Below are 13,398 nucleotides of genomic sequence, written 5' to 3'. Positions count from 1 at the left end.
CTTTGGGAGGTAATTGGCAGGAGGCGGTCTCTCTACACACTGTTGAAGTCAGTTTTAAATATATACAGTATGTGGCCTGCTTTATGCACATTCAATAATATAATATAATATAATATAATATAATATAATATAATATAATATAATATAATATAATATAATATAATATAATATAATATAATATAATATAATATAATATAATATAATATAATATAATATAATATAATATAATATAATATAATATAATATAATATAATATAATATAATATAATGACATGACATGACATGACATGACATGACATGACATGACATAATATAATATAATATACATGGCTACAAGAGCTTTGGTGGTGCAGTGGTTAGAATGCAGTATAGCATATTAATTCTGCTGACTGCAGCAGTTTGGCAGTTCAAGATTCACCAACTTTCCATCCTTTTGAGGTAGGTAAAATAAGGACACAGTTTGTTGGGGGCAATATGCAGACTCTGTAAACTACTTAGAGAGAGCTATAAAGCATTGTGAAGCGGTATATAAGTCTAGTGCTATTGCTATTGCTACAAGCTGTGATTTAGATCACTAAGTAGTTTAAAGGAGTAATACAAACCAATTGTGATACATTTTAACTCTAGATCAACTTAAAATATCCTACACTCAAAGAGAATTATTCTCACACCATTAACCATCTTATCTATATTGGCATGAAGTTTTAGAACTGGGAAGATGTGAAAATGACTTATAACTTTATCATCATTGTAAAGCTGGAATTATTGATATCTGGCCAAGAAGTGTCATGCTGGTTGGAGAACTCTGAAAATTGAAGTCCAAACATCTTAAAGTTCCCAAGGGTGAAAAAAACGTACCATATTTTTGGATTATAAGACACACCTTTTTCCCCCAAAAGAGTGTGAAAATCTGGGTGCATCTTATACACTGAATACAGCATTTTTGGCCTCCCAACCCCCCCTCCCCCACACATCCCATTTTTCACAAAAATGAACGTGGAGAGGATTTGGGAGGCCTGCAAAGTGCTTCTTGGGGCTGGGCATGGCAAAAACAAACATAAAATGGGCCTGTTTTTCACAAAAAAATGGGGTTTTTGCCTTCCTAAGCCCCCAGGCACATTCCACAGGCCTCCCACACCTTCTGCATACCTCTTTTTTACAAAATAATTGGCCCATTTTCATGAAAAACAGGCCCATTTTTCACCTCCAAACCCCCCACGTTTTGCATTTTTGCCCTCCGCGGCCCCCTAGATCACTTTGCAGGCCTCTCAAACTCTCTGCATGCTCCTTTTTCACAAAAAAGGACCCAGCCCAAAATGCAACTCCAGTTCACCCAAACCGGTGCGAACTGGTAGCAATCCACCTCTAGGCTGGGACCTCATTGAACCAAAACAACATTTGCTCATCTGCCATTTGATAGTCTGTTGTGGATTGTTTCTTATCCCCTCAAATCCCACCTTCAATCTTTCTCCTGCAATTTTTATTTTACAAGATAATAGTAATTATTATGAGAAGAGGCTAGCAGAAAAAAAGTAAAAAAAGAAAGTGAGGGGAAAAGTTCCATAAACATTAAAAAAAATCAATCTTCCATGTAATTTATTTTCAAATGGTTAACTCTAATGTGCACATCAACCATTAGAAGATAACATTTGTCAAAAGGGCACTAACCCTGGAAAATGTCATTACAACCATATCAATGTTTGTTCACCTGCTGCAGAACTTTTGTTTAAACAGCTATTATATTATTAAAATACTGCTTCTTAGATTTGATCATGTTTTTAGGATATGCATAAACTGGGAGGACAAATGGGCCAATTTGTGTGGGCCAGATAGTATATTATATTTACATTTGGGGAGGAACTATTCCCCCCCAAAAAAAGTTTCTCACATTGATTTGCATCCAGACTGTAACCACAGCTCCACTGACTACTTCAGTACAAGTAGACGGTCACAAACAATCATTTGCCTGTGCTAAACTCAAAGGGATGTTTTACCAATTTAATTGGTAACAGACCCTTCCATGTGAAATGATGCTCTCTTCCAGGTGCTGAGTGGAACTACTGCACAGCATCAAAGCCAATATGGAGATTCTCAGTCATCCAGCTCCATAGTTGTCCCAAAGACGCAACTGGACTTTTTTGTTTTTCTGCATTTAAAAGACAAAGGTCACTCTTTTGAAGACAGCAAACTCCACATTTTGGGCACAGAAAACTGCTGGTTTGAAAGATGGATCAAAGAGGCCATCTAGGTCAAAATTGAACAGCCCTCTCTTAACAGAGATGGATACAACATCATCTATCTCCAGTTGTAACACAGTCCTTTCAATAGTTCCAAGAAGGCTCCATGGCCATTTCCACTACTCAGATGGCCCTGAGGATACAGATAAATCTCCAGATGGTCTCAGTGAGTCTCTAACAGAATGCAAATGAACAGCTGTCTGCAAGAAATATAAATCCTTCCATTCCCCACCATCCAGTCAGAGCGGAAAAAGCTTCTTGGATGAGAAGCGAAACGTCTTCAGAGAAAAACAAGGAAGTCCAGTTGCCTTATGAAAAAGCCCCTTTGGGACATCAAAGCCAATGCTTTGCTGGGCAGAACAGAATAAATATCTATCAGGGGAAATACTTCAGCTTAGCTCTGCAACTGGTTGAATCAAGGAGTGCCTTGATTTTCTGGGTCATGGTTCTATTTGCACTCCAGCAAGCTTGATTGCAGTACTGTTTCACACATTCCTAGAGATCCCAATCACTAGGCCTCAGTACAATCAAGGACAGAAACAGTGTATTGTCCATGGAAGGCATATTTGGTTAGTCTGGCTCTGAGATTGGCACATGTAAAATGAATGTTATTCTCAGCCTTTATAAGACATTTATGTACAGTTTGAGGTCGTTTTGCCCCAAGTAAAATGCATTTACTAGGCCAAGCTTGCACAGCCAAATGTCATCTGGCTGGCGAAACTGTAATATAATATTACCAATAATATCATAAAAGTCTCATCACAATTTACTCCTTAGGAGGAGAGAAGGGCAGAATGTATAATTATTCAGAATGCATCAAGCAGTGTTTCTAATTACAGTTCTTATTCACAGTGGTCAAATATTGCCTCTTATATTTTTGCATATATTTTAATATATTAGCTAGCATCTATTTTAAGAAGAAATGGACTTACAGAGTCTTGAGTGACTTGGTGTTTTCTATTGTTACAAACCCATTTGAAAAAGGAATTCTCATGAGCATTCATGAATCAGGAAAATCACATCTTGTGTGCCATAATGTAATTGTGCAAATGACACAAATGAAATAATGTAGATCTTTTACACATAATGCTGTAACACAAAGAAAGAGTTTGCATGCTCAGATGGCACTGCTTGGTTCAACATCTGCCCTTCTATCCAAAGATGGAAAGGAACTTGATTTTGCCATCATTAGACAAAATGATGGCTTCCATCTGTCACCAAACAAATAATGGGGTTAATTTAGAAGTAAAAGGCCTAAAAGATTATTCTAGCAAAGTAGATCAGTATATAGAAAATAAGGTCCGGTCCAAAATGAAGTTGGAAGAATGTAAGGAAAGAACAGAATAGCCAGCTCAATATGCTTCTAAAATGGTAGCAATTGTCACCTGCATTCTAATCTTTTCCATAGAGATTCTTCCCAAGGGTCTGTTGAAGATAACAAGCCAAAAGGGGAGGAGGGAAGGATGGAAGAATCCAGCTAAGTGGTCTTTTGGGATGCTTGTCATTTGCCTTTTAAATGCTACAGCAATTATTCTCTATCACAAGGAATTCACCTGAAGAAAAGGAACATCTATAACAAATGACGATCTTTCATATTGCTATTAACAAGCACAGGTACCGGGGAATTTAGTTAACAGAAAACATTTATTTAAGAATAACTAATTAACTTCCTATTTCATGTTATTCCAATGAACATTAAAGGCAGTATATCAAATAGTGGGACAGATAACTAGCTAACTTTATATGGTCCTATAAAGCAGTGTTTTTCAACCACTGTGCCGTGGCACACTAGTGTGCCGTGACATAGTTTAAGGTGTGCCGTGGGGAAATTACTTTATATATAGTCAATATAGGCACAGAGTTAAATTTTTTTAACATTTTCTAATGGTGGTGTGCCTCGTGATTTTTTTCATGAAAAAAGTGTGCCTTTGCACAAAAAAGGTTGAAAAACACTGCTATAAAGGACTGAGAATCAGGTTTAAGATTTTACAAACTTTGAAAGTATGTGGTAGATTAACATTACCAAATTTCAAAGCCAATTATCAAGATAACTGCTTAATCTGGATTGCAGATTGGACTGAATCACTTTATCATTGGGCTATTTCTATTGAGGGAGTAGGACTCTCAGATAATTAGGGTTGCAGGAGGCTGTCACAGCCAAAAACAGATTTTGGGAGCCCATTTTCGCTGCAGAGCGCTCAGGCCACCACAGGGCCCCCCAACAAGTAATGTTGATCTGGCCATGCCCCCCAGCCCCCCCCCCCCACGAGGTCAAACACAATCCTGATGTGGCCTTCAATGAAATCGAGTTTGATACTCCTGCCCTAGGGAATCAGAAGATACGGCTCCATATGCCTGGTCTATGATGTTTCTTCCTCTGGAGTAACTCTATGCTGGCATACCTCTTAACTCCCCTTTCCCCTTTAGCTGGTGATTCCATCTCATCATCTGATTATAAGTAGTATATTAAAAACATGTATGAACATAGAAAAAGAATTAGCATGAAAATGTACAAAGAAATTTGACAGATGGAAAGACAATTTGTACATGCTGCAAGATTAAATTATTTGTGAAAACACCGGTGAAAACTTTTGAGAGTTTTCTCAATATTTTGGTAACCAATGATTGGTTTCAGTTTCTTCAAATAAGCGAGAATTACACAAAGAAAAATATCACTGGATGCTGAATTTGAGAAACTTAGAAGACAAAATTAAAAACATTTTGGGGGACACTTAATTTACAGCTTGCTGGTGAAATATGATTAAAAGCTAAAGATTTTTTTTTTGAATCTCTCAAAATTTGGTTAGTTCTCCATTAACAATTACTTGTACTTTCTGTGAAATATAGATTAATCTTACACCTTTAATAAAATTATCTCCATGGTTCATATGTTCCAGAATTCAAATATAAAACTCCAGCCTAAATTATCAAAGATTTTCTCTGCCTCTAAGATCAATTCAGTTTGTTTTTCATTGTGTTTCTCCAAATATTCCAGAATAGCCAACACATTTCTAATATTATCTCACAGTTCACTTTAGATTAAAACCCATATTGATTTTCTTGAGTTAAGTCCTGCAAAAATATTTCCAACCTTTCAGCTAACTAGTGATAAACAATTTATACTCATTGCTGCATTGAGTAGAGATATTGGTCGATAATTTCTTGTTAAAGTGAGGTACTAGCCTCTTAAGTATTAATACTTTGTTAGCCTCTTTCCAATGGTCAAGAATCTTCCCATTCAGTAAAACAATATTTATTGTTTGTTTAAAGGTTGTAAAAGTTCATTTTCAAAACATTTATAGTAAGAGGCCAGCAGACCATCTAGTTCACGTGCTTTCCTAATTTAATATTTTTATTTGTATCATAAATGTGCCTTGTTGTTATAAGTCCGTACAAAATATCTCTCTAATTCTTTTGCCATTTTGGGTAAATTTCATTTATGTAAATATTCATCCAATTTTTTCTAAGACAGATATTGACTTTTATATTGAATAAAATAAAACACTTTTCATATATTTGCACTATTACAGCTTTTTCTTTATGGAACTTTAATATCAATATCAATATCAATATCAATATATGTGTGTGTATGTGTGTGTGTGTGTGTGTGTGTGGTGTGTGTGTGTTAGTTATTTATTTATCAGCACAAACACAACACATACCAGGGGTTGTGACTTTAAATATATACCTTTCTCCCTGGCTCAGCTGATAACGGAGGACAGCCTGTGGCTTAGTGGTTAATACATCTGCCTAATATGCAATACAGCCCAGGTTCGAATCCCAGTAAGGGTATGGCTAGCTGATGAGAGCTAAATAGCTTGAAATAGATCTATACTAGTCTCCTTTTATTTATTTATCAGCACAAACACAACACAAATGTAACAAAGGCAACAGTAAAAATATTGGGTTTCTGTCTGGATGGTCTCTTATGATGAGCCGATGGACAGAGAATGGAAGTAGTGACCTTCCTCCCATATTTGGGCATACCAGGGGTTGCGACTATATATATATATAATTTGCAAATTCATATTTTCTTTGTTTTGCATAATTCATTTTTATTTGCATGTATTCCCTGTTACCATAGATAATTACCTGTGCAGAAACTTAATTTGGTGGGTAATAGTTGTCCTTTCTGGGGACTTTTTAACTCTCCCTTTAAAAAAAAAATTCAGACAATATCACTTGTATTCTCTTTTGCCTTTCCTTGTTAAATTCACTGTTAAATTGCATAAAATATCCTCCTATAAAAGGGGTCTTTTTGTATTTCAAACTGTTCTTACTTCTGTACCAGAGGTGGGTCTCCATTTTTTTTACTACTGGTTCGCTCGTGCACATTCGTGCACTCATGATGCTTTTCTGCCTGCACAGAAGCTTCTGTGCATGCACATAAGCGTCCGGGTAGGTGGGTGGAGCCTCCTGCCGCCGCCACTACCAGTTCACCCAATCCGGCCCGAACCAGAAGCAACCCACCTCTATTCTGTACTTTATGAAGATTATTCTCAAAAAAATTATTTCAACTTGTTTTGGCAATCTTCCTCTTTGGCTTCTTATTGCAACAACATCTATTAATGCAACATGTTACATTATAAGGAATTATGTTTATTATCATTTTCAATATTTCATATTTTAATATTACACATTACTAATTGAATTGCACTTTTGGATATACATACAAAGTTATTTAATGGGTTTATTACAAATGTGGAGCGCATATAAATAAACAAATCTAAATCTAAATCTAAAATCTCTGTAAGTATCCCAGGATGACTGAGTTACTGGTACAGAGACTGAAAGTTTTTCTTCTATGAACTTTCTTAAGTGAATTATTTTCCATTTAAGCCTACCTATGGATAGCTTACTTCCCTATAAGCAGTCCAATGCAACATCCCACATCCACATTATTCAATTTTAATGGTTATTTTTTTAAAAAAAATCAAAATGACTGTCAATGGCTGTAAAATGGGTGAAGTACTTAGATGAAATAAGAAAAGCTTCAGAATAGATATGATATAATTGTGCAGCATTTTGGACTCTCTATAACTCTTTAGAGCAGCTGCATCTTTTCTCAGGATTAGGCAACTGCCCATTGCAATTGTCACAATATCTCTGTAAAGATATAGCTGTTTTGGAGCACTTAGCCTTATATACTGCTTCACAGTGCGTTACAGCCCTCTCTAAGTGATTTACAGATACAGCATATTGCCCACAACAATTTGGGCTCTCATTTTACTGACCTCGGAAGGATGGAGATCTAAGTCAACCTTGAGCCGGTGAGGATCAAACTCCTTGCAGTCGCCAGTGTTAGCCTGCAATAATATATTCTAACACTGCAGGTACTCTTATCAGTACCTGTTGTGTTCTAAATGATTTTAATCAAATCCAAAGCATTGCATAAAATGTATACCTACTTGAGTAATCATAGCCATTATCTTGATTAGCTCACTTGATAAAAAATAATCCATTATCCTAAAATGTGCGTTTACTGATGATTTTTTCCCCAAAGTATTAGTTCATAATCTTTGCCACCAACATTGTCTAATATTAGAGGGGTAAGCATTTGCCATTTAATGTATTAGCTTAAAAGTAGAATCAATTTATCTTCAAGAAAAACGTAGAGCTTTGTTAGATATATTTCAGGATAGGTCTCCCACCTCAATAAACTCCTGGTTTCAATATTGGATATTTCAGCATTGGATATTCGACTTTTCTTGATTAAAGTGAGGAGAATAAATCAAACCATTAAAGTTAATTTTACCAAAGCTCTTGGAACGGAAAATAAAAAATCAAAATTGCTTCAAATATTTATATATTTCTTTTCAAGGGAAACATTTGAGTGCAGCCACAGTTCCAGGTGAGAAGTATTTGTCAATGTGACCTTAGAACAGGGCTGTCAAGCTGCTGGCCCATGGGCCAGATTCATCATGCACTGGCAACATCCACATCCAGTTTAGCAAAAGGGGGTGAAAGTCCTGATAGTCACATGACACCACCGTGACGTGAGTTTGACACCCCTGCCTTAGACAGATATGCATCATATCTTAGATCAGTGTTTCTCAACCTTGGCTACTTGAAGATGTCCGGACTTCAACTCCCAGAATTCCCTAGCCAACGAATGCTGGCTGGGGAATTCTGGGAGTTGAAGTCCAGACATCTTCAAGTGGTCAAGGTTGAGAAACAATGTCTTAGGTAATAATTATGTTTTCACTTAAATAGTTATGTTGATTACTTCCAAGTAGATCTTTCAAGAATTAGGCAATTATCATAAAAAAAATCAAGGAGCAATCAAATAAACTGTCAACTTCAAGCATAAACCGCTCAGCTCCACAGGAATTATCAATAATCTGATCATCTGGAAATGGTAGCTGGAGGGTTCAATTAGAGGGATGGGGTTTTTTCTTTGTTTGGGGTTTTTTGCGTCAAACAACTTTTCCTTCAAAGGAATAAACATTTTGGAATGGACATTCTATCATATTCTGTGTAGAATTTTTATTATTGGTATGTTTGGGGAAAAAATGCCGAAGGATAAATTTTTAACCATGAGGTTATTCACAACAAATTATACCTTTAATTTCATTTTGAGACCCAGAATGGGGTGGAAAAACCCAGGTTTTAGTTCTCATTTAAGCACATTTAAGAAGCTGGCTGCATGAGGTTGGGTCAGTCACCTCTTCTCATGTCTAGTCAGCATCAGACTCTGGGACAAGCCAACTCAAACAGACCCCCTCATTGCATCATGCATTGGTAGTTTCATTGTAAATGACAAATGCCCTGCAAAACTAAATGGGTTATGCAGTCATACAAGACAAATGCTAAGAAAAGCAGAAAACAACATTGAAAATCTCATTTTCTAGAAAATCACATTTGCTATATAAAAAACAAGATTCCACACCACTTCCAATTTCATCTATAAGAATGAAGTGCAAGTATCTAATTAATCCTGCTGTCAAAAACTCAACAACCATTGTAAAGCAACATTTTGTGCTATTAACCCCTATATAACACGTTGGTGTCAGTTATATACAGGTAACATGTTATTCCTAATCTATTTTCATTCCATTCGCTTTTTTCAATTATGTTTCACTTTTAGATCAAACAATAACAGAACTAAAAATAAAAAGTGCTCCTTGGTGCAGTTGGTACAGAAGGCCAAGAAAGCAAAACTCAGAACACAGATGCAAAAATACGGTGTGGCTAACAAAAATCTTTTTGTTCAAAATATATTAAATTCCAAAACTGACACCAAGCCAGAACATATGGAATGATGATGGGAAAATGTAATTCCTTATAATGTTATGTTAACCGAACTTTTTATGCTTATCCACCTATGTGGTCTAATATTTATCTCATTAGTTTCCTATTCTACATAGACATGTAACATCTAATGAATCTATATACTGTAGGACATTGTGAGTAACAACATCTATTTGGATTGCCTTCCACTATAGTTCTCAACCATATCAGATTGCATCAAATTAACACTGAATATACTGCAAAACTGAACTCAGGCCCCTTTGGGGAAGGGTTTGTTGTGGGGAAGGGTGTTTCTATACTAGCTACTGAAACTCACATGGCAACAACTTCCTACAATAAACACATGCAGAGCTTAGAGGGTAGTGTTCATGCATGCCCATAACCATGATGGGTAATAATTAGGCTTGTTCCCATCACTACTCAACCTCATATATGATTACCTTCTTAGATATGCAATTCAAAGACCCTGTGTTTTTCCCAAAGTGTAGCATCATGAGAAGGAAACTCCTGCCAGCTTCCATCGACAGTGGCAGCTGCATACTGAAGACTGCCAAAGCCTTCGGCTTCCCTGGAGCCTTATGGAGCTTCCTCTAGCTTAACCAGATGAGGTTCTACTGCAATGTTGATAGGAACACAGGCAGAAGGTACCAAGAAGAAGAGAATTATAATCATCCAAAGGAATGGGCTTTTCTATTAATCATTTAGTACACATTTTAACATCATTCAGAATTAAAGAAAAAAGCTGGTTATAATCGTACTCTTTCTCTCTAAAGCTATGTAAAAACATAGCTCTCAAGCTTTCGGGGGGGGGTTGTCAATTAGATTTTTGTTGCTAGATTTGTATGCTACATTAGTGGTACTTAGCTAACTATCTGAACTATTCCAGCCACCTTTTTGACTGTGTACTGCAAAAATATAGATGAACACTAGATAGCAAAGATGTTTTGGAATCTCTTTGCTACCATCTTGTGGGTGTCCGGATTATTGTAACCCTGTTATGGTGGCCCTATATTAATGACAAGACAAACTATCCCTATCTATTTACTCTGCCCTCTCTGCTCTTTCACTGCCAGCTCCTTATTGTTCCTGCTCAAAACAATTCCATGTTGTAGGTTGAAGGAGGCGCTTAGGAATGAAAGGTAAAACTATAGATGAGGTTAAATTCTTCTTGCAGATGGTTTCAAAAGTAAATTGCAAGGAAGTATTGATAACAAACTGATCTCAGAGAGGGCATATGGAAAGAATAGCAATAGCATTTAGATTTATATACTGCTTCACAATGCTTTACAGCCCTCTCTACGCAATTTACAGAATCATATCCCTCCCCCACCCCCGGCAGCAATCTGGGTCTTCATTTTACCAAAGGTAAATAACAGGATCAGGTAGAGCGTTCCATACATTTACTATTCTATTGTTTAAATCTTTTTTCCTGCAATCAAGATTAGAACGGATTACATTTACTTTGTATCTTTTGATAGCCGTTGTGTTATTGTGGTTGAAGTAAAAGCAGTCATTAACAGATAGGATGTTATGGCAGATGATCTTGTGCGCTAAACTTAGGTTAGCATAGTTCAAGGTTATCCAGGCCTAAAATTTCAAGACTGGTGGTATAAGGAATTTTATACAGTAGAGGAATTGAAGACTCTTCTTGTAAAATACCTCTGGATCTCTCTAATGTTTTAATGTCCGAAATATAGTGTGGATTCCAGGCAGGTGTGCAGTATTCAAGGATAGGTCTGGCAAAGGTTTTGTATGCCCTAGTTAGCAGCATAGCATTATCAGAGAGAAAATTTCGTAAAATAAAGTTGACAACTCTGAATGCCTTTTTGCAATGTTGTTACAGTGAGCTCTGGGGCTTAGATCTTTCAAAATGAGTACTCCTAGGTCTTTGACAGAGTGTGGGTCATCTTTTAGATCATTTCTGCCCAGCTCGTATTTGATGTTCTCATTTTTATTGCCAATGTGTAGGACTGAGCATTTGTTAGCAGAGATTTGGAGTTGCCAATTCTCCCCACAAAAGAACTTATCCCCTCTAAAGCAGCTGCAAGAGAAAACAACGGCAGATCCTCAAAACTGCAAACAAGTACAAATGTGTTTCCTGCTTTTATTTCATAACACAGCATCAAACCCCATATTTTAGGGAATAATTATTAATTCCTGGATATCTTTAAAAATATCCAATTAGGAACTCAAGTTTTTTTTTATTTACAGATCGAGGGATCTGAAAGAATAGATGAATATTCAATTTCATGTGAAATAAAGAACTGCTTCACATCATACTACTCCCTTCTTCCTACTCTGCCATGATGAAAGTATTTCAGGAAACGCACGTAGCCAGCATTGATTCACATGCTTGTGCCTAGTGCCCTTAATTCCTTCAATTGTCACTCAGTAAACATTTTCAGTTCTGTGTCAAGACAACTCCAATATATAAAGCAGTGGGTTAGCAGAATCATTATATCTTACTGCTTCTGTGATCTCTTAACAGCATTGGCTACTTCAGGAAGCCAAATTTAATTTGATTTGTTATTTGTATTTGTGTACAGGTAACAATTGTATAAGAAAATGAGAGTCTCCTTTAGTACACTTCAAAACCACTTGACCTGCCATCCTTCAGCGAGCTACGATGCGTGGGCTTCTAGAAATCTGGACAACAGCCAGATGATGGAAAAGAGCATTACAGAATTACAGATCCATGCTCAGTTTCACAATATTTAAAACATTTTTCAACTATTCACAATCTGACCTTATGAAGCTGTATTATGACCAGGGTGTTTATGCTACCACAGATCAATCACCATCCTGTTTATTCTTGCAAATTTTCATTTATTTGTGCCACCAAATAAAACAAAAACCACTGCATATGCTGAAAGGGTAGCCTGTATCACATTCTCTTGCAGCTTTTTCACTCTTAATAACTTTCATGCACCTGAGAAAGTATAAATAATTAAATAAATAAAACAATGAATTAGAAATTAAGAAGTACACAATTGTAATATCATAGAAAACATTAATCCTTTGTTGCCACATATTTTTTTCCTAAGCTTTCCTGCAGCATACATGGGAAAATTAATGCACACATTTCTAAAAACTCTCTTTGAATTTAAAAAAAACTTTGGCTAATAAACCAATATTAAAATCACTTGCTTACCCACAGTGAGAACTGGCCTTCTACTTGCTCTTCTCTGTACTTTGCATGGTTCTCTAAATATCCCTGAATGCCAGTTACAAGACTGGAGGAAGCTGGATTAATAGGCATTGACAACATTATATATGTTGTCAGTATCTATTAATCCAACTTCCTCCAGTCTTGTAACTGGAAACTGCTAGTTTTCAAAGGCAGATTTTGGCAATAATGTAATTCAGTATATTACTTTTTCCCCAAAGAAGCCAAAAATAGATACAGGGCATTAAGAAGACATCAAAGTATATTCTTATACTTTGACTAATGCTGGGAACTGAAAGCACTCAGCAAAGAAATCAGCTCATAAGGCTATAAGATAAAAAGTCATTCTATTTCTTTTCCTGGAATTCTAGACTGTAATTTAACTACTAAAGCTGATGTCTCTTGTAAGATAAAAAAGGAAAAAGGACCTAGAAATGAAATGCTATATTTATAAAACAAGTTTTGTGGAAGACAAGCTCTGTTGCTTTGTGCTTATTTGTCCTTTGTGCCTATTGTCCCAGTTCGAACAACTACCAAGTGTGTTCATTTCAAATATAAAAGTAGAACTGAGTAGGGTTTGGGAGAATTGTGTCAGTCTCTTCATGTTAAAGTTGACTAATAAACATTACCTTCAAATAAGGCTTAAGGTAAAGGTTCCCCTCGTACGTATGTGCTAGTCATTCCCAACTCTAAGGGGCAATGCTCATCTCTTTTCAAAGCCAAAGAGACGGTGGTGTCCAAAGA

General features: G+C 36.3%; 1 protein-coding gene across 4 annotated transcripts in view; it reads right to left on the bottom strand.

Moving 5' to 3' along the window:
• RGS7 (regulator of G protein signaling 7) overlaps positions 1 to 13,398 on the bottom strand; it is a 182,596-nt gene that overhangs the window by 148,630 nt on the left and 20,568 nt on the right. Inside the window, exon 3 of one of the 4 annotated variants that reach the window (XM_087718041.1) lies at positions 7,472 to 7,543. The exons of the other annotated variants lie outside the window; for them this stretch is intronic. Within the exon in view, the coding sequence (XP_087574167.1) occupies positions 7,472 to 7,543 (72 nt within the window). The remainder of the gene's footprint in view (positions 1 to 7,471; positions 7,544 to 13,398) is intronic. 4 annotated transcript variants of the gene reach the window in all.

The sequence above is a fragment of the Thamnophis sirtalis genome, unplaced genomic scaffold (assembly GCF_051295495.1).
Source record: "Thamnophis sirtalis isolate CommonGarterSnake01/CBP01778 unplaced genomic scaffold, rThaSir2_p1.2 scaffold_6, whole genome shotgun sequence".
Taxonomy (NCBI): Eukaryota; Metazoa; Chordata; class Lepidosauria; order Squamata; family Natricidae; genus Thamnophis; species Thamnophis sirtalis.
Note: the sequence above shows the minus strand (reverse complement) of the source record. Positions and strands in the feature narration are given on the sequence as shown.